Source organism: Eptatretus burgeri, chromosome 4 (assembly GCF_056783735.1).
Source record: "Eptatretus burgeri isolate ZD-2024b chromosome 4, Ebu_testis_v1, whole genome shotgun sequence".
Lineage (NCBI taxonomy): Eukaryota > Metazoa > Chordata > Myxini > Myxiniformes > Myxinidae > Eptatretus > Eptatretus burgeri.
In genome coordinates, this window is record NC_140964.1 from 113412525 (window position 1) to 113435215 (window position 22691).

General features: G+C 44.7%; 1 protein-coding gene across 5 annotated transcripts in view; it reads left to right on the forward strand.

Moving 5' to 3' along the window:
* LOC147028912 (rho GTPase-activating protein 15-like) overlaps positions 1-22691 on the forward strand; it is a 116748-nt gene that overhangs the window by 37172 nt on the left and 56885 nt on the right. For 4 of the 5 annotated variants that reach the window (XR_015057769.1, XM_085879760.1, XM_085879757.1 and 1 more), the window contains exon 2: positions 18349-18552. Coding sequence is in view for 4 of the 5 variants with exons in the window: in XM_085879757.1 (XP_085735883.1) it covers positions 18349-18552 (204 nt within the window). In the remaining variant the exon portion in view is untranslated. Of the gene's footprint in view, positions 1-18325; positions 18553-22691 lie in introns of all 5 variants that reach the window. The other variant, XM_085879759.1, reaches the window with a different exon arrangement.

The window sequence follows — 22691 nt, forward strand, 5'->3', positions numbered from 1 at the left end:
GGCTTTCGGAATTGATTTCACGTGAACGGTACCGACTTTGAAAGTTTTTCGGTTGTTGCAAGGGAACCAAAGCGTCCCGAGCAACCATCACAATTTCCAAAGCACTAGGTTATAAGATGTACCTACCACCCGAGTTCGGTCAAAATCCACCCATGTTTACGACCAATTATGCTGATGACAAACGAACAAACATCCAAATAAATAAACCAATGTCACCCGCAGGGTGACCCATATCTTGCCAAAAGGTGACCACGTGTGATTTCTTTAAGGTCACACTGAGGTGAACAGAGCTGCAATCCACCAGGAGCGACTCCTTGAGGAATATCTGCCTACGAGAGATTCCGATGAGAATCGTTTTACAGAGTAACCATGAAAAATATGTGTTTGCCTCATAACGTCACCAAATGACGTCATAATGTCTCAAGCTTGACATATCTAGAAAGCACTCATCGAGGTATTCAATTTGAGGTACTACACGATTTGGTTCCCAAAACTTGAAAATTTGACCTTGGGGTCAAATATGTTTGACCTCAGGTGCTAACCATGAAGGTCAAGGCCAATCGCCACCAAAAACTAATCAGCTGAGCGCCCGACCATATACTACATTCCCATAAAGTTTGGAGACGATTACATTAAAATTACTCAAAAAATAAGGGTTTCGTCGACTCCCCTGATTTGCGACAAAGTGACCTTGACCTTTGACCTTCAAAATTTTATGCGCTGAAAGGGGCCTCTATAGGCCTCTGATATGCGAAGTTACAAAAATTTCCCATGATAACTGTGCTCTGCAGAGTGATTTATACGTGATTACAGACAAAAAAAAACATGAAGGTCAAGGCCAATCGCCACCAAAAATTAATCAGCTGAGCGCCAGACCATGAACTATATTCCCATGAAGTTTGAAGACGATCCGATCAAAATTACTCAAAAAAATAAGGGTTTCGTCGACTCCCCTGATTTGCGACAAAGTGACCTTGACCTTTGACCTTGACCTTCAAAATTGTATGCGCTGAAAGGGACCTCTATAGGCCTCTGATATGCGAAGTTACAAAAATTTCTGATGATAACTGTGCTCTGCTGAATTTTTTTATATGTGATTACAGACAAACAAAAAAAAATAAAAATAAAAAAATAATAAAAAAACATGCAAGCTGACTAACATATCTTGCAAAAACTTTGTTTTGGCAAGATAAACATCCAAACAAAGACAGAATTACTGACAACTAGTACGTGCCCGTAAAAAAAAAGAATAAATAATTATTCCAACCGCGAGCAACAAACAACAACCACACAGGCTGTTTCTTCGCTCTCGCGTGCCCGTACGTGCGTGGCGCGGAAGTTCGCATGTCACAGTTACGATGATTCGCAATTTAGGTTTTAATGGCCAATTATTCAATTAGCGCCAACGTATTTTGCCTTTTCGCAATGTCATCGCAAGGAAAAACAAAAAGAGAAGAGAAGAGAGAAAAAAAAAATTTACTTCCTGGTTCGGAGCACACCAGCACTCTGATGTTACCGAAATTTATGCACCGTCTCATATGAAACGATCATAACTTGCGGCATTGTGTTTATCGATAAATGCGCATAAGAAATCGAGAAATTATTAGAATACACGAAGTCATCATTATCCGGAAGCCCGTACGTTGTGACCCGTAATGAGAACGCGGCTGAGCTTCCCTTCCCCATCGGCCACGCAACAACGTTTCTTGTGATTGGTTTGGTAAATAAATGGCCATAACTTGGGAAGCACTTGTCCGATTAATATCAAACCTTGAAATACCTGGCAAGTTTCAATTAGATCGGACGAGTGGTTGTCGAGAAACAGCGGTCACACACACACACACACACACACACACACACACACACACACACACACACACACACACACACACACTCACTCTGCTGGAATTATAGATAGATAAGGGTCACCTATTTCGGCGACCCAACAAATAGGGTTGAAAACGTAACCTCAGTAAAAGTGGTACACGCAGCACAGTACACTACGATGCAACGCTTTTACCGGCTGTTCTTCTCTCACATTTCTACGCCGCTTCCCATTTATTTAACCTTGGAGAAAGAACAGGCACAAAGTCCCTCCATCTAACCAGAACCAAAAATCCCTAACCAGAAATCTCTCAAACTATGCTGATCTTTTGAGGCAGTTTAAGGTTCAACTGTGTTATAACTTGTCTTTTTTTACTTTCCTCCACTTTTACCAAAAATAACTCACCTGAACAAACATTACAAACAAACAATTCTTTCCGTAATGAATCATAGAGTACAAGCATCAATGAGATTCTTTGCCAAACACCACCCAAGATATCCTAGTAAAGGATTTGTTACAATGTTGCCATCTTCTCTAAATAGCGTGTCTTTTTCGTGTACATATTTATTGCTTCACCAGACCATTCTGGTTCCATGTCCAAGGAGATGAAAGAGCTCCGGTAGTTTAAGAAAGCACCGCAAATATAAGTGTCGGAAGTGAAGAGCAAGGGATATTGGGAAAGTTCACAAATATACTGAAGGAACTCTCAGGAAGATTTTAACCACACTAGCTTCCAAAGCTGGCCATAGAATAGGTAGCCTCCATCGATCCAAGGTTCTCATTGGAAAACCAGAGCTACTCGGTCTACAAGGCCTTTATCCATTGCTCAATGGAGTATGCTGCTCTCCTATAGGGGCTGTGACCCAACATCACATCTACCTCTCCTGGATTTTGTGGCATCTAAAGCTCTCCCCATTATTGGAATCTACTGGGATGAGGCCGGAGCACATCTCTGTTGCTTTCGCATCATAGGCAATAGGGTGGTTTCTGTTTATTCCCAATGATTTGCCAACATTGCTCCCTCTGCTCTCTAAATCCCGTCTCTCCCCGACAACTCCAGGATGCACGATTTCTTCCAGTCACTCCATTCTGGTTAAACTTCCAAAATCCAAGCTGACTGCACATCTCAACTCCTTTGTTCCTCGCTTCTCCCATTTATAAAACTACTTTCCAGAGGAAGTTCCTTCCCACTCTTCCCTCCAGGGCTTCAAGCAGGCAGCGGACCACCGCCTCATCTCATCCCCCATCCTGACCCACGATCTTTATTACCCCGATGTTTATAATATTTGTTGGTTGAAATCCTTTCACCCTTAATTCCAAGTCGTTGCACAACTGGTGATTTGCAGCGCCTCACATGATTATCAACAATGATCATGTGTTTAGCTTGATGCTAAATTTTAGACAAGAGCTAAAATGCTTTGATGTTTTAGGAAGTCGGGGTACATGTGATCAGTGCAACATGCAACTTGGCCATGTTTTTGGCGCACTATGACCTACTCTTTAAGAAATAAGTAGCTAGTTATCGTGTACAGCCTGTGGTGGCTGATTGCATCATTTTCTGGGGATGTAGCTGTGCCACTGATGCAATGCCCTCGATTCCCAGCACACTGGTACTCATTTTGCAGACCTTGGAAGGATGACAGGCTGAGTCAACCCCACCTGGTGTTAATTCAATGGTTCGAGGGGCTCAAATTCAAGACCATAACATCTTAAGCCAGCCACCTTAAATGTTAAGCCAACACCAAGCTTCAAGAAATAAGTACCTTACAAGGGAATCTTTGTAACTTCCACCAGTGAATGCCTGCAAACTGGACAACCAGCTTAACTCCACTGTGAAAAATTGCATACTTGTTGATGCAATGCCCTGTCTGTCTTATCTTGTGCTCACATGCATGGAAAAACCAAAGCATAACTGCATTACCAAACTAGATTTCCTAAAGGAAAATGAACCAGCAGTGAGTGAGTAAATATTGAGCAGGGACGAGGGGACGGATATTCAAAAGTCTGACAATGGATACACCTCGAAGAGTGGTTGTGTGCACTTGTGTTGGATGGCCTAGGGGGTTTTCCCCAGCAGCAAAGCAGCAAAGGAAGTGCACTGAAACGCTTACATACAAGTAGTAGTTCGGTGAAGATAAATGTATGTCACCACAGTAACTGAAGGGTAAATATGTAACCTGTGGTGGTGTTGTGCCATGGGATTTATGAGGCCTCAATGAGACAATGTCACTGCAAGTCTCCTTCCGTTGGTGGATGTGTGTGTGTGTGTGTGTGTGTGTGTGTGTGTGTGTGTGTGTGTGTGTGTGTGTGTGTGTGTGTGTGTGTGTGTGTGTGTGTGTGTGTGTGTGTGTGTGTGTGTGTGTGTGTGTGTGTGTGTGTCTCAGAGGAAGTTGAACTCCATTCACAGAGCACAGCTGGTACTGCCGAAGCAGTTACTTGGTGAGGGTTATTACCAACACCACCGAAGGTGAAGGAGGTTGTGTTTTCACCCCTCCCTGTCTGTTTGTTACTTGCAAAATCGAAGATTATTTAAGTATATTGGTCAGTCGATTTTGTTATTCTGTCTGTTTGTCTGTCTGTGAATCACCTACAGGTCACAATTTTAAACCAGTTTTAAACCAGATCTTCACGAAACTTCAGCACATGGTAGAGTTTGGCGTAAGCAAGAAGCCCATTGTTTTTGAGATCAAAAGGTCAACAAATTTCTCAAATTTCTAAAATCCTCAATTTTCATCCGATTGACGAGAAATTTGAACAGGATTTTCAGATCAGCTTCCTGAATTCAACCACCAATTATTTTTGAGGCTAAAATTGGCCAAAAGTGCAACATAGGCCAAAGGTGAACAACTTATGTGAGATTTCTAAAATCCTCGATTTTCATCCCATTGACTTGAAATTAGAAGAGGATTTGTATATCAGGTCACTGAATTCAACGAGCCAATTATTTTTGAGTTCAACATGGGCTACAAGGTCAACATAGGCCAAATTTCTAAAATTGTCAATTTTCATCTGATTAACCTGAAAATTAAGCAGCAATTGCATAGTGCATTACTAAATTTCGAAACCAATTATTTTTGAGGTCAAAAGGTCAAAGGTCACCTCAAGGTCAAACTTCTAAAATCATCAATTCCAATTTGAAAAAATATTCATTTTCATCAGATTGACCTGAGCTTTGATTAAGATTGGCAATTTTAATCTTATGAAATGGACAATTTGATGTATCCCTGGCAGCCTTTGGAGAGGGGGGGGGTGGATTTTGCAAGTATCATGCTCTGCGCAATGTGTTTTTGTTGTCTGTCTGTTTGTGTGCAGGATATCTCAAAAAGTTGTGGACGCAGTCGGACAAAACTTGGTAGACATGTTGAGTGTGTGACAGGGACTAATTGATTCGATATTTGTGAAGATCCGAATCCAGATCTAGATACGAGAATTATTTAATATTTCAAGTGATTCTTCACCATTGAGAGATAGGGCCAAAAACCATATATAGAATGTTATTTCAAAAATTTATTGGGTCCGATATGTTCTCGTGGATCAGGCATTACGTGGCGGAGGTATGCACTTTACTGAGCGCCCTTCTAGTTCTGGATGGTTTGCCATTGCCTTTCCACCATTGTTTTGTTCATGCTCTATCATCTTAAATGCTGATCATCAAGCAAGTAAGCAGCATGTACCATTATTATGTTTTTTTTTTTTTTTTAATAAGGCCTTTGGCATGACTTAATAGGGTTTGAACCACTGACCTCCCAGAATCAGAGCGGACCTTCAAAACCATTATGCCACCGACTCTGGTTATATAGTGGGGTACCATACAAAAGTCTGTGCCTGGTATCAAATGTATTAAATTAGTTGTGAAAAACAGAAGAAATCATTGTAATACAAAAGCAAAAGCATTTTCTCGTGATTTATTGAACTCCTTAGGATATTATTACTGATGAGGAAATACAATGTGTCGCGGTACTGACAGGATTATTAACGGGTGGGGAGAAAGAGGGAGGGGGAGACAAAAAGGGAGAGAGAGAAGGAGGGGAGGGAGGGAAGTGAGGGGAGGGAAGTGAGGGGAGGGGGAGAGGAGGGGGAGAGAGAGAGAGAGAGAGAGAGAGAGAGAGAGGAGGGAGGGGAGAAAGGGGGAGCCTGGAATGGGGGAAGAATGAGGAAGGAGCAATGGCGGGGAGAGCTACACCTCACCAAATGTTGCTATACACTCCGTTAGAGGGGTGAGAGTGAGGAGGATGGGGGAGAGAGGAGTGGGGAAATGGGGAGGGGATTTCGGAGGAGCGAAATGGGGTACATTAAACAGCACGTTAATACAGCATATGTGGAGACCGCCCGGAGATGGCCATGGGCGGTGGAAAGGGGAGGAGGTTAGGGTAGGGAAGGCAGCGTGATGGGAAGGGAAGGCAGTTGAGAGAAAGGGAAGGCACCATGAGGGGAATGGAATGCAGTGTGATGGGAAGGGAAGGAAAGGCAGCATGAGGGGAGGGGAAGGCACTGTGAGGGGAGGGGAAGGCAGCGTGAGGGGAAGGCAGTGTGAGGGGAAGGCAAGGCAGCATGAGAGGAAGGGAAGACAGCATGAGGAGAAGGCAGTATAGGGGGAAGGGAAGGCAGCATGAGGGGAAGGGATGGGAAGGGCAATAAAATGTGCACAAACAGCAACATTTTCTTTTTAACTGCAAGGTCCTCTATAAAACCAAGCAGGAGCATTTAATACCCATACTATCCACCTGGCAAAGGCCTGCCTGGATGCATGCATGGATGCGTTTTCACACATGCAGTTACCGTTGCACCTCTCTGGTCGACTCACTCTGAATCTGATTCATTCATGCTACACTCTGGGGAAGCCATACTAAATTAAAAACTAAACCGTCAGTTCTTATCAATACCCTTGTCAGAGTGGGGGGAGAGGTGGGAAGAGGGGTGGGAGAGAGTGAGAGGGGTGGGAGAGAATGAGAGGGGTGAGACAGAGAGAAATAGAGAGAGGGGGTAAAGAAAGCGTGAAAGAGGGAGAGGGGTGAAAGAGGGAGAGGTGTGAAAGAGGGAGAGGTGTGAAAGAGGGAGAGGTGTGAAAGAGGGAGAGGTGTGAAAGAGGGAGAGGTGTGAAAGAGGGAGAGGTGTGAAAGAGGGAGAGTGGGGATGGGAAGAGAGGGGATTCCAGCAGATGTGATGTTCAGTTTTACATCAATCCGAGAGACGGCACACACATTGATGAATTACCCTGTCTGTAAAACACCAGGATGATAGTTTATAGTTTGTTGGGAGTCAAACCCAGGCTAGACAGCTTGGAGTGAGTGTGCATATCTCTCGGCTATCCTGCCATGGTGTGGCGATTCAGTGCTTTGTAACTGAAAACATTCTTTACTCATTCTAATCATCAAATATATTTTGCCTTTCTCGCTCCGGAGATGTCCCCACAGAGGACCAACCCACGAGAGCACCATGGAAACTTTTGAGATTTAACCTTGAAGAGTGTTCCAAGCAATTACTCCAACAAAACGGATGAATAAACTTTTAAAAACGAAATGTTTAATCTTCTCATATGTATCTATCTATGTCGACGTGACGGATTGTATAATGAAAGAAGATCATACAAAAAGAGTTCTGGTTTTTTTTCCAGTTCCAGTTTTTGTGTGACGGTTCGTTCTCTCCAGGGGTCTCTGCCGACTTTCTCAAATATAAGTTTCCAGTCATTGCTCTTCGCGTTTTGACTGTTTGTTTTGTTGCCTCCGTGTTTACGGTACGTTCCCAGTTCAGTTTTGTTTCAAAATTTGTGCTATTTCGTGAGTTTTCGTCGGTCTTGTCATATCAGGTTTCCCTGAGGCCTACCCATCTTCCCATCTATGTGCATGATGATGTTTATTTGCATTTTCTCCCTATTACAATCAGTTTTTATTTTCTCCACTTTCCCCTCCACTCTCCTTCTATCCCTCCCAACTATACCCTGTTTCTTGTCTTAAAATATAAAAAAAATACAACAACAAAATCTTTTCCCTTCTCACCATGTGAAATCCTGCACTGACTCTTCTTCTTCCTCCTATTCCCTCTTCCCTGGCAATCCCACTCTAATCACGAAGGTATTCACCACACACCTTCATGACCTGTTCTTCAAACAGTTCCTTGACTCTTCTCCGATCTTCCCTAATCTTAAAAAAAAAAGGTCTCCAACAATGCTTCAACTTCCTGTCTCCACCCAGTTCTTCAAAATCTTGCGTTCAATTCGACTTTTCTTTCATCTCGTGTCTAAAAATTCCATGTATTGCAACGCTTCCTTTCTCCACTCTGTCAATTCTTCTGCAATCCATCCATCTTCCAAGGTATTAAAACAAATCTCTGATGTACAAATTTTTTAAATCCCGTTTTGCAATACTTGTTCGTCTTCCATTATTAATCATTCTTTTTTCCAACTTCAGTGCAAATTCATCCCACCTCATTGTCTACCTCCTCCTAACTCCTTCCCTGTTATACCCTCTCCTTACCCCAACCGTCTTCCCCCCCCCCCATCCTATCATTTCTCCACTGCCCTCTGCTTTACTAACAGTTCACCCTCTGATATCCCAAACAGGATGGTTTTCAAATGTCTCACACTCTCATTCAGCACACTGCTAAATATCTCTTTCATGCTCTCTTTCCTCTCATCACATCTCCCCTTCTTCCCACCTCCTCAAAACTTGTTTCCTCCCCCCCCCTCAGCTCCCACCTCCACCATACCACTACCCAGTTTAATCCTCCTCTGCTCCCCATCCCCCTTCCTTCTCCCTCCTCCCCCATGACCGTTTCTGCTCTCATCGTCTACACTCCCTCTCAAAGCTTCCCTCTCACCCGTCCGTCACATATGAACCGCCCCCTTCCCTCTTCAAAGCAAACTTCTCTTTCTTCCCTCTCACCTTTCTCAAAAGCTCCCCGCCCCCACCTTACTCTCTCAATTCTTCCTCCTTACCCTTCCCTTTCAAATCTCCCCCCTCACTCCGCCTTCTCAAAGCTGCCCCCTTCACATCCACAAAGCTGCCTCCTTCCCCCCACCTTCTCTCTTCCAGCAAATTCCCACACCTCCTCCAGTTTCCCACTTCCCTTTGCCCTCTCTCTCATTACTCCCCACTGCTACTCATCCCTTCACCACCTAGCCCTTTGTCCTCCTCCCCATCCGACCCTCTTCCGTAACTCTCTACAATGTGTCATCAACTCTCTCTACCTCCACTTCTGCTCCCACTCACTGCCCTCCCCTCCCCCCTCCTGCACACAAAGCCTCCTCCCCTCCCTCTTCCTTAACAGTGTGGACCTCAAACATCCAGGGCATTTGCTCTAACCTGACTAATCTCTCCAAACAGGTTGCCACTGGCAAACAAGACATAATCTACTTAACAGAAACTTTCCTCCTAAAAGACATCTCTGACTCCTTAGTTTCTCTCCCTGGATACACCCTCCTCTGGTATGACAGACCTGAGCCATGTCCTGGTGGCAGAGTTAGTCCCTTCAGCAAAAACTCTATTCCTCACTCACCTTGCACTGCCCTCTCTCCCCCACATCCCCAGGAATACCTCGAGCTACGGCTTTCCCTCCATTCCCACATCTTGTTTATCTGTGTATTATCCCATCCACCATACACTGATGACTCCATTAACATCTCGCTTGCCAAAAACATGGACCAACTTCTATCCACTCATCCAAACTCTCTCTTCCTCATATGTGGTGACTTAAATTGCCATCATGCCAGTTGGCTGGGTGTGGGTACCTTTCTCACCTATCATGGCACTTCAGCAACTCATTGGGACTGACACAATTTGTCAACTTTCTGACCTGGATCTCAGCCAATGTTAATCCATCTCATCTGGATTTGATTTTGACCAATGTTCCAGAAAACGTCTGTGGTTGTTGTTCTGCTCCAGTCGGTTCATCTGACCATATGCTTGTTAAAGCGATCATCCCTCTGGCTGTTATTAGAGAACCACCTCGGCACCGACGAGTCGGGCATTTCAATCAGGTCGATTGGCAGGATCTTCGAGCAGCCATCAAACTTCTAAACCAGTCTGCCAATTCAACTCCCTATGGAAATTTTTTTAAAGATATATATATATATATATATATATATATATATATATATATATATATATATATATATATATATATATATATATATATATATATATATATATATATATATCTGATTTATCCCATCTCATCTGCAGTTGTCCTACCCTTCCTCCCGCCCATGGTATACTGAAGCTTGTGGCGAGGCAGTTGTCTTGAAACAACTTGTCTTTGCCTTATGAAAGACAAATCCAACTGAAGGCAATATCAGTTTCTTCCACAAAACTCGGAAAAAGTGTGTATCTTCCCTGAGGAGAGCCAGGAAACAACATCTTTCTCATCTCAAGTCTGAACTCTAAAACCCGTCTCCCTCCTCCAAATCCTGGTGGCAGATAGTTAAGTGTGTTTCTGGTGTATTTTCCCCCTTCATCCTCTCCCTTACCTCAAATGGCTGCACAGCTGACACTGCACGTGAAAAGGCTGAATGCATAAACTCCGTGTTTGCTTCTAAATAGTGTCCCAAACTCATCACTTTCGGTAACCACCTTACCCAGTCGCACCCAACTGTCCCTGGACTCTGTGTCCTTTTCCTCTGACAAAGTGGAGAGTTTGCTGTCAAACCTCGACTCAATTTCTGCAACCGGTCCAGACGGCATCAGTCCACGTGTCCTCAAAGCCTGCTCTTCTGCTCTTGCTCAGCATCTCTCTGTTCTATTCACTCTCTCATTTTCTCAAGATCATCTTCCATCTGCTTGTAAATCAGCAAACATTACTGTTCTGCATAAAAAGGTGTAAAAACTGATCCTTACAACTGCAGACCAATCAGCCTGCTCCAAATCATCAGCAAGGTTATGAAATCCATCATCGCTTCTGACATCAAATCCTCCCTCTTCTCCAATGGCTTGATTTCCGACCATCAATCTGGATTTAGACCAGGTCACTCAACCCTGGAAATGCTGCTTCTGCTTTCTCAACAATGGATGGAGGTCCTAAATGCCAAACAATATCAGAACCATCTCCCTAGACAAATTGCAAGCCTTTGATATGGTCTGATACCCCACATTGCTTATCAAACTCTCTTCTTATGGTATCCAAGGCAATCTCCACTCATGGCTCACAGATTTCCTTTCCTGTTGCAGTCAACACGTGGCTCTTAATGGCATTCTCTCATCTCCTCTTCCCGTCCAGGCTGGAGTTCCTCAAGGCAGTGTTCTTGGCCATGTGCTTTTTCTGGTTTTCATCAATGATCTCTCGGATTCTCTGGAAAATCCTCTTTATCTCTTTGCTGATGACTCCACCCTCTACCGTACCATCTCTCAACCCTTTGATCAGCAAGCAGCAGCCTCTTCACTCTCTGCAGACCTGGATAAAATCACAAGCTGGTCCAACACTTGGAACATGTCTTTCAATCCTGACAAATCTCACTCTCACGATGTCTCTCCGAAAGGACCATCTGGAACCCCCTCCCCCCCACCCCCCACAAATCTACTTTCTCAACAATCCTCTTGAAGAACTCCTTTCATCCAGGCTTATTGGCCTCAATATCTGCCACGATCTTTCCCGGGAAAGCCACATTTCCAACCTGGCCTCCAAGCCAGTCGCCGACTGGGCATCCTCCATCATGCAAAGTCCTTCCTTGGCACACCTGAACTGCTGACCACATACAAAGCTTCCATGTGCAGCCCGATGGAGTACTGCACTCCCCTCTGGGATGATGCTCCTGCCTCATACCGAGCTCGACTTCACACCATGAAAACCAAGAATTTTAGGATCATTGGTATCTCCCACGATGAACCTGAGTCTTGGGGTCTCTCACTCTCTCAACAAAGGCAGGTCAGTGGTCATTTTGTCTTCCACCATCTCCTCTCCAGCTCTGTCTGTGATCTGCCTATCCCCCCCCCCCCCCATATTTCTGCAGGGCGTTCAAAGTCCGCCAAAACCACCCTTCTGGTGAAACTATCAAAATCACAAATCACTGCTCACCTTCACTCTTTCACTCCCCTTTTTTCCACCTCTGGAACAAACTCCCACACCCTCTTCAATCCCACTCCTCCCTCGAGGTCTTCAAAACAGCTGTTCACCACCATCTCATGTTTTCCCCCATCCAAAATCTTGATCTTTATTACCCCCGTTCATCCACCCCAAATCCACCTCTTTCAAATTCCCCGTTTTCCTTCCTGAACGTCCCTGTAGTACCATATTGTTTACCCCTGTGTACCCCACTCAATCCCTCTCCCTTCCACAGATAACCTTTTGTCTTTGCTCCCCAATATTTTGTGCTTCCCTCTCCCGCCCCTCTTGTCTCCTGCCTTATTATATGTTTCTGTGTATTCGCTGTTATACAAGCCTTGACAAAGTATTAAAAAAAAAAGATTAAAAAAAGGGGGGAAACGTCGAAATAAAATTGCACATTTTCAGTGAGCGAGCCACCGACCGAGTGACCGCACAACAATACAGGGCCAAACTCAGGCAAGGAGGGCCTGAACTTTATTCAAGTTGATCGATATATTCAGTGACAGTGCAAATACTGTCAGCCTGGCACGGCTTGGAAACAAACAACCAAGCAGCTTGGATAGCGCTCGCCAAGTAGCTTAAGCACTCAAGCAAGCATTCCAATAAAACAGTTGATAAGGAACAGCTGGCTTGGCAAGTGATTAACGATCACCGATTGGCTATATAAACACCATACACTCGAAGAGGCCCGAAATGTCAAGCAATGTCCGAATTGGACAAATAAACAATATTTTCGCAGTGTGAACTACTGCTGAAATCAATCCTGCAGTATAAATTTTGAAATTCGGCTCAGATTATGAGAATCTAGAGATTATGGCATGTGCAGAAATGAAAAAGCTATGAACACTGGTGTCTCTAGGTATTAAAAAAGCATTACGATGTATCCAGTGATTCGTATGCATGATAATGAGTCATTCAATGAAATGAGTGAGGAAAGTGAGAAAAAAAAAACTATAATTAAGAAACCATTGCGGCCTGTTCCAAGTCAAGGCATTGTTGAGCAGGCTAAAAAAAAAAAATGGCGAATTAAGACCCCAGCAATGGATAGCGATGTGACGAAGGATGCGTCCTGATAAAGGATAATTAAATAAGGCCATTAATTATCCTCAAAAGTGGTGTTCAAATGAACCCAAACACCCAATTTTCATCATGCATTGCCTTGGAATTTCTGAGGTATTAATGTGCCTGGTGTTGGCTTAATGGTTAGGGTGGTGGGCTTGGGATTCTAGGATCCTGAGTTAAAATTCAACTTTACTGTTGAATGAATACCAGGTGAGGTTGACTGCCTGTCCTCTTGATTTTGGCAAAAATGAGTGCCAGCTTGCTGGTATCCTGGGTCAGAGTGGTGATCTGTCCAGGATTGCGCCCAATAGCCAAGGAGACTGCTTCGGCATCACCAACGCTCTGCACAGAGTATAGTCCCAATGGATGGATGGTATGCATGCAAATTTTCAGGCTGTGAGTTCATGGTTGGTTCTGGATTTTTGGAGTTATGGAGGAGAAAAACTCACACAATCTCACTCACACACACACACACACACACACACACACACACACACACACACACACACACACACACACACACACACACACACACACACACACACACACACACACACACACACACACACACACACACACTTCTGGATGGGAATATTAAGGTGTGGGTGAGAAAGAGGGATTCTGGACATGCGTTTGATTGGCAAATTGAGGGAAAGCGGTGTGGGGGACTGATAGTCCTCTGATACTCGGCATTGACATAGGATTGAACAAAGTTGGGTAATTTAAAATAGCACGTTCAAGGGGGTCATACGAAACAACACCCATACACCTCCCAGAGAAGTCTGTGGGGGTGGGGGGTGGGGTGGGTGGAGGGACTTTGAGAGGAGGAAAGTATGAGGGAAGTAGAAAGGAAGGGCGTTTTCCTTCAATTGTCAAAAAATCTGCGCTCGTGTTCATGCCTTTATTAAATTTCCACACATACGATAAGCTCTGGAATCTCTTAACCTGAGACGAATTGCAGAATTGATCCGAGCAGAAGTTCCAACTGATAAAAAAAAAGCTTTCATTTGTCCAATTCGCACATTCTTTGACATCCCTTCCTCTCCACGACTTCCGAAGAATTATATGGTGGAGGAGGAGGTTTGGGAGGACAATAGCATGAGGGGAGGTAAGGGAAGGGAAGGTAGCGCAAGGAGAGGGGGAGGCAGCATGAGGGGAGGGGGAGGTGGCGTGAGGGGACAGGAAAGCAGCGTGAGGACAGGGAAGGCAGCGTGAGAGGAGGGGAAGGAAACGTGAGAGGATGCAAAGGCAGTGTGAGGGAGTGTGAAGGCAGCGTGAGGGAGTGTGAAGGCAGCGTGAGGAGAGGCGAATGCAGCGTGAGGGGAGGGGAAGGAAACGTGAGGGTACACGAAAGCAGCGTGAAGGGAGGCAAAGGCAGCGTGAGGGGAGGCAAAGGCAGCGTGAGGGGAGGCAAAGGCAGCGTGAGGGGAGGCAAAGGCAGCGTGAGGGGAGGCAAAGGCAGCGTGAGGGGAGGCAAAGGCAGCGTGAGGGGAGGCAAAGGCAGCGTGAGGGGAGGCAAAGGCAGCGTGAGGGGAGGCAAAGGCAGCGTGAGGGGAGGCAAAGGCAGCGTGAGGGGAGGCAAAGGCAGCGTGAGGGGAGGCAAAGGCAGCGTGAGGGGAGGCAAAGGCAGCGTGAGGGGAGGCAAAGGCAGCGTGAGGGGAGGCAAAGGCAGCGTGAGGGGAGGCAAAGGCAGCGTGAGGGGAGGCAAAGGCAGCGTGAGGGGAGGCAAAGGCAGCGTGAGGGGAGGCAAAGGCAGCGTGAGGGGAGGCAAAGGCAGCGTGAGGGGAGGCAAAGGCAGCGTGAGGGGAGGCAAAGGCAGCGTGAGGGGAGGCAAAGGCAACGTGAGGGGAGGCAAAGGCAGCGTGAGGGGAGGCAAAGGCAGCGTGAGGGGAGGCAAAGGCAGCGTGAGGGGAGGCAAAGGCAGCGTGAGGGGAGGCAAAGGCAGCGTGAGGGGAGGCAAAGGCAGCGTGAGGGGAGGCAAAGGCAGCGTGAGGGGAGGCAAAGGCAGCGTGAGGGGAGGCAAAGGCAGCGTGAGGGGAGGCAAAGGCAGCGTGAGGGGAGGCAAAGGCAGCGTGAGGGGAGGCAAAGGCAGCGTGAGGGGAGGCAAAGGCAGCGTGAGGGGAGGCAAAGGCAGCGTGAGGGGAGGCAAAGGCAGCGTGAGGGGAGGCAAAGGCAGCGTGAGGGGAGGCAAAGGCAGCGTGAGGGGAGGCAAAGGCAGCGTGAGGGGAGGCAAAGGCAGCGTGAGGGGAGGCAAAGGCAGCGTGAGGGGAGGCAAAGGCAGCGTGAGGGGAGGCAAAGGCAGCGTGAGGGGAGGCAAAGGCAGCGTGAGGGGAGGCAAAGGCAGCGTGAAGGGAGTGGAAGGTGGCGTGAGGGGAGACTGCATGAGGGGAGGAGGAGGCAGTGTGCGGGGATGGTTTGCAGTGTACCAGGGCATTACCGAGTTGATAAAATGCACCCAAACAGCAATATTTTCTTTGTATCCGTCGTATTCGATGTAAATCCGGGCATGAACATTTAAAAATTAAAACCCATGCTATCTACCTGTCAACGGTCTGCCTGTAAGTGCATGCATACCTCAACCCATAAGTGTTCCTCCAACCTCCTCACATACAGACACATACAAATCCCACCATGTCAGTGTGTGCTATCTATGCGCCTCTTCGTTTTCAGTCACTGCTGACTTTTAATATATTGCAGCAACTATTAGTATATTTATATTAATATTTTTTCATGAAAGCCAACGACACAAAACAGGAAAAAGAAAACTGCCTCCATAATTGTGAAAAAGGACCCCCGATTGACTGTATCATCATGCCTGGCAAAAATCAGGTTCGAGAGCACGGCGTTGTGCAAATGAAGTTCCACTTTCTGTACATTCCTTAATCTTTTCTTCATGAAATATAATTGGCCAAACGATAGGAAAAATTAGGCTTAATTATTTGCTTAAATAAATACATTTAGTTATAAAAATCAGTAATTTGTTAAAATTTTCAGATTTCACTCCAAATTGACACTTATGTCATCCACCAGTTCCCATTCTCAAATCCGATATAATATTTCGATTATATACTTAAATTAGTCTGTGAGAGTAGATCGTGCTTCCAAATTAAGGCATGTTTGAATAGGCCAAACAAAATGACGAATTAAGACCCCCTGCAAGCTGACAAAGGGCTGACCAAGGTTGAACCTTGATAAAGGAGAATTAAATAAGGAGGTCATTAATTATCATAGAGTATGGTCGTACTGCATATCGAGGGATGATACGGGGGAAAAATGGCCACCCATTCAAATGTGTGCACAATGATATGCTTAAAAACTCCTAAACAGTGAAGCCATAAGCATTTAAAAGCCATAACTTTTATTCTCAAGCGTTTTCTGAACTTCCAAGACTTAAAAAGATGGCAAAATACATCGTTGAAGTATCACATTGGGAGATCGCTAAATCGCCAATTTGTACTTCTTCTTCTTGTGCTTGTTCCCATGTCAAAAGAATGTTAAACTGTAGCCTGATATACCTCAACAACTGCTGAAGCCATTATGGCGATTCCAACGTGAGGAAGTTACTTTGTCTCTAGGCTCGTGCACACAGCCTAAAATTTTAAATACTAGTACGTGCCTGTAAAAGAAAAAAAATAAAAACAATTTAATAAATAAATATTCAAACCACGAGCAACAAACAACAACCACACAGGCCGTTTCTTCGCTCTCGTGTGCCCGGACCTGCGTGACCTGGAAGTTCGCATATTATTCACAGTTACGATTATTCGCAATTTAGTTTTAATACCCAATTATTCAATTAGCGCCAAAGTATTTTACCTTTTCGCAATGTTGTGGCAAGGAAAAACAAAAAGAGAAGAGAAGAGAGAGAAAAAAAATTTACTTCCTGGTTCGGAGCATACCAGCACTCTGATGTTACCGAAATTTATACACCGTCTAATATGAAAACGATCATAAACTTGGGGCATTGTGTTTATCTATAAATGCCCATAAGAAATCGAGAAATTATTAGAATACACGAAGTCATCACTCTCTGGAAGCCGGTACGTTGTAACCTGTAATGGCGAACGCGGCTGAGCTTCCCTTCCCCATCTGCCACGCCCACGCAACAACGTGTCTTGTCATTGGTTTGGTAAATAAATGGCCATAACTTGGGAAGCACTTGGCCGATTAATATCAAACCTTGAAAAGGCACATCCTCAGGTCCCCAGCAATATACCTGGCAAGTTTCAATTAGATCGGACCAGTGGTTGTCGAGAAACAGCGGTCACAGACACAGACACACACACACACACACACACACACACACACACACACACACACACGCACACACACACACACACACACACACACACACACACACACACACACACACACACACACACACACACACCTGGAATTATAGATAGATGTATAAAACATTAATCGTATTATGATGAAAAGAAATCAAACGTAAATGTTGACCCAACCAAACCAGCCCAGGATTGGGAGGGGGCGAAATGGACGCTGGACAGAACCATTCCAAAGCAATACTTAATCAAAATCTCACCCAAATCAACTGAAACAAGTATTGAAACAATTTAATAACATAGATGGATTTATTCCATCCTCACCAAAATAACAAGGGAAAGGAGAATTTTCACCCAATTTTCACTCATGCACTACCTTGGAGTTGCTTAGTATACATGCAAAGTTTCAGGCCACCATGTTTCATGGTTTTGGAGTTATGGAGGAGACAAACTGACACACAAACTCACATTTATTAGTGTAGATAATCATGATGACCCCCTTTACCTTGAGAACTGTCTCTTCAATTATTTATGGATTATTCTTGAGTCTATTTTTTCCCAACAGTTTTTTTAGTGCACTCAAGAGCACAATCAGACTGTTCACATAAATTTTAGCTTTTTCTCAAATATATTTACCCTTGTTTATGATGTTAAGACAAAAATTCAGTCAATAATAACTACAATACAATATATGAATAGATATCTTCAATATTATGAAAAATGCTGTTTGAAAGTGTGGTGCGAGAAAACGTGGCATTGATTTAAGTCGACTCAGTAGTCGATATTATGAACCATCAGTGTTCGGTACAGTTTCCAATGGTCACACAAATTATCGAGAATGGCACTCTGTAGAGCGCATACCTCCGCCCTTTGGAAATCTTTGCGTTTCTCTGAGCAAAGCCTTTCACTGTGTCAGTTTGCCCCCAAAATAAATAATTTCTTCATTTTCACACCTTTTACCATTTGCAAATTTCCATTTTGCTTGTTCTTTACTTAAGATGATTTTGTTGTTCTCATTTCATCCTTTTAGGTTGTTGCTTTCCTTTCTGCACCACCTTATCAAACTCTTTGTTCACCTTATCCATCGTCATTGCTTTCACAACCCTCATGACCCCAGTTCTTTTTTCCTCACTCATGCAGGTGGAGGGAAATGGAGAACATCAAAGCAACCTGTACATGAACATGATGGATCTCACCTTATGCAAAGAAACAAATTTGCAAAGCACTACATGTGATGTCACCTCTTCACCTACATCTCCACATAGGACCAGTGGTCTTGAGGCCTTGACTGCTCCAATCTCTGACAGCAGCCACAGCTTACCACGAACAGAAGAAGCAGATCAGGTGAGGAAGAGTGAGCAGCAAGCAGATAAAGCTAGATTAAGAGGTATAGTACTCAATCATATACATTAAACAACCTTTGTGTTCTCCCCCATTGAAGTTTGGAAGTGAGGGAGTCATATATTACTTAAACAAGGATAATCTGCAAGTTTAAGTAAGTTTAATAACAAAGTACAGTTGTAGGCTATCCTGAGTATCTGGGGCTCGGTGACTATCCCAAAAAGAGTCCAGGAACAAAACTCTGAGAACAACAAAACTTCACAACTTAGTCCATGAATCGAGATGCTTCACCGAAACACTTTGAGTCCAAGAAGGACTCCATTCCACCTTCTGAAACTCAAATATGGAGATAACCAACGACACACTCACACCATACACAGACATACACACACACCATACACAGACATACACACACACATTTTCTTCTTCACAATTGAATACGATGATTAATCTGGCTGTTGCTCTAATGTTAGGAAGTAATGTGGAGCAACTGCAGTTGACCTTTTTGTTGGCAGGCCTTGAGATGACTTAGGAGCCCATCCTCGATCTGCAGCTATGTCTGTAGACTCCGCAGGAGTGAGTGAGAGGTTGAGCAGTTGATGCTGAAAAGCATTCCTTCCAGAACCGGCATTTTGCCACTTCATTTTGTCGATGAGCACTCTGCTCGCAGGTGATTCTCCATGTCAACTGTTTTGGAAACCTGTTTTTCCAGGTGTTGATTTTAATGCTGCATTTCTTCATGTTCGAATTTAGGGTGTCCTTAAATTTCTTTCTCTGGCCACCTATGCTTATCTGCCTGGAGGTTAATTGAGAGAAGGGTATCTGCTTTGGTAAACTTGAGCTTTGCATTTGGTGCAAGTGACCAGTCCACCAAAGTTGAGCTCTGATAGCTGAGACTTCAATGCTGGTGCAGTGAACTGAGGAGATCATTTAAACATTTGGTTTGTGCTCTTCCAAACGAACGCAAGGAAAGCACGCTTCAAGATGATTGATGGAATTCATAATGCATTGATGGAAATGCTACAGGGCCTTCAGATGCCTTCGATATATCACTGATGTTCTGCAACCATAGAAGAGGATGGAGTGATGGAGACTTGTGGTTTGGTCATTGTTGCTCATCTTTTTTCATCAAAAACACAAGCTCTCAGACGGCTGAAGACTGTGGAAGCACACTTCATGTGATGTTGGATTTCCTCATTGATGACTGAGGACTGACAGGTGACTGCCTCGATATTTAAAATGATCAACATTCTCAAAATTGGTTCTGTGGATGGTGATGGAAGTTGAAGGAGTAGCAGAGCCTGTAGGAGGTTGCAACATCACTTGTCTTTTTGATATTCACTGCTTAAATGAAACAGGTTGTAAGCTTCAACTAAGTTGTCCAGGGTCCTGAGAAGTACTTGTTCTGAATGCACAACAATGGCATAGTCATCAGCATACTCAAGAAGACTTATGATGGTGGCTGCATGTATTATCCTCTTCACCGAGAGGATACCTGGTGTCGGCTGAATGGTTAGAGTGGCGGGCTTTGGATCCTAGGGTCCCGAGTTCAAATCCCGCTCAGCTGTTGAATTAATACCAGGTGGGGTTAACTCAGCCTGTCATCCTTCCGAGGTCGGCAAAACGAATGCCAGCATGCTGGTATCCTGTGTCGGAGTGGTGACCCATCCAGGATTGTGCCCAATAGTCAAGGAGACTGCTTAAGCAGCACCAACGCTCTGCACAGAGTATGGTCCCAATCTCCTCGACCAAATCCTCGAGGGTCTTGGATTGAAAAGCTTCCCATCGAAACGGAACACCTGATGCCAACTCAGTTGGCCATGTTGGTCAAGGTGTGAGGAAGGCTACCAGTTAAATGAAGGAGAGTGTTGGGACAATGGCACATGTTTATTTAATACTGGTTTGATTAGAAAAAAAACTCGGATTGAGAACCCCCATGAAGGACAGTGCCTGTTCATGTTGTTGTATAGAAGTTCAGTGGTATCAATGAACTTAAGATGTTCATTTATACCAACAGAGAACTCGGTCAAATGTGAGACGTGTGTCTTTAACATCAAAACCAGCTCTAAGGATTCGAGAGATTTGACATTCCAGAATAAGGTAGAGATAACACCATGTTCCATGAGCTCGTCACCATCAGCACATCCGGTCTTGCTAATTGGAGCAATCTGTTCTTTGTATCTTGACAGCTCTCTCACTGTGAGGGTTGTTCTGCATCGAGGTATGTTACTTACTTTGGAATACAATAGTGTTCTGACATTCCATGTTGAGACTAAAAGTGAGGTTTGACATTTTTTTCTTCTGATTTTATCCATCACATGTTAGTTAACCCTGCTGGGAAAAGTTACCCAGTTGGGCTGTGTTATGACAGACTATTTTAGGCACTTTTCTAACTCCCTCGCTATTCATGGGGCCTGGTCTGGATTTCTGCATTGGCCAGCGAGGCCCTGGCTTTGAGCAGCAACTGAAGGAAGGGTGGCAAAGACAGTGAATCTGGAATATCTGTAATTTCATAACTTGTGAAAATTGCCAGTGTTCACACAAAATTGTACTTCTTAGAAAAGCCTTTCCAAGGTGTCATGGTGTATAAAGCTCTTATGATTGTCCATCTTACATTATCAGCTGCCGACGTCAGTGCAAAATGGATGCACTGACGTCGGCAGCCGATTAGGACCATGATGACGTCGGCAGCTGATTGCCACCACCCTGGATCTGTGGGCCGTGGCGTCATGTTAAATGTTGAATAACTTGGCTTTGCTTGCCATTGAGTCTGAGCTTTTGAACAAATTTTCATACGATCATGCTATTGATGACTTTGCCAACAGAAAAGTTTGCTCCGAAAATGTTTGAGATGATCTATGAGGTATACTGAAAAGCAATTCCTCATTGTTTTTCTCCAGAACAGCTAAAGATTCTCCAAAATAAATTTTGCTATTGGAAAAGTCATCAATAACATTATCATATGAAAACCAGTTCACTCTACCTTGGACATGTTGCTACTGTTCTCCAAACAATGGATTGAGGCCCTCAACATCTGAACTGAGCACTACATTGAATAAGTGAAACAAAAGAAACTGAAGGCAAGGATTCGGAAGGTACTCCTGACATGCAGATGAAGCATGTCAATGCACGGGCTCATGCAAGTGCGCAAATGACTGAAGCAATTTGTCACCTTGGTTTCACTGCCTTACAGCACCCACTAGCCCCGACTTGGCTCTGTAAGATTTTCATCTCTTCCCCAAAGATGATGTCAAAGCCACTATGAAGCATCAGTTCTGTCAGCTGAATGCACAGTTCTATCGTGACCAGATCACAAAACTACTTGAACATTGGCAGAAATGTGGTGACCACAGTGGTGATCATGTTGCGAAGTAAATATGCACCATGGTAGGATAAAGATTGATGGAATTATCTGTCTTTGTTTTACTAGAAACACCTGCTCCCTCCTACAGCATTGGGAAGTCTCTCCCCCCCCCCAACCCTCGGAGTTGGGGGGGGGGGATTTTTAGCCCACCCCTCACACAGCGGGAAACAGGGTTTGCAATCACTTCTGTGTGTCATTGGTTGTTATCTCCATTTACGGATTTGAGGAGATGGAACAAGGTCCTCCTATGACTCAAAGTATCCACCTTTGCTTCGGTAAGGCCTGTCACATTTGCCACGGCAGCTGTGGGGTCTCCAAAATCTACGGCCACGAGCAATTATACAGCGGCCGCAATATTTCCACGGTCACACAATGTAGCAGTCACATATGTTTTTATTGTTCGGGGAGCCGCACGGGGTATTTATAAATTGCGGAGACTGAGAACGTGGGGTTGCCGTACGGTCTTTGATTTGATGTCGCACGGTGACCTTAAGGGGGCCCTGCGGCGGCCATAGAATTTTCGCAGGTGCCTTGCGGGCACCTTGAGGTGCCTTCAGGTGCCTTGCCGGCCCCCCTTCAGGGGGGCCTGAAGGTGAACGTGCGGCCAGACGGACGGTAACGAGTGGGTTAATTTTTTGTTTTGTTTTTTACCAGTATTTTTTTTTCGGCTTGTCGAATTGCTACGGTGAACGTAGAAATGAAAAAAGTTATAACTCCACGTTATAATTCCACGGCGACCTTACGGCCTGTAAAAGATAGCCAAACGGCGTAGGGCCAC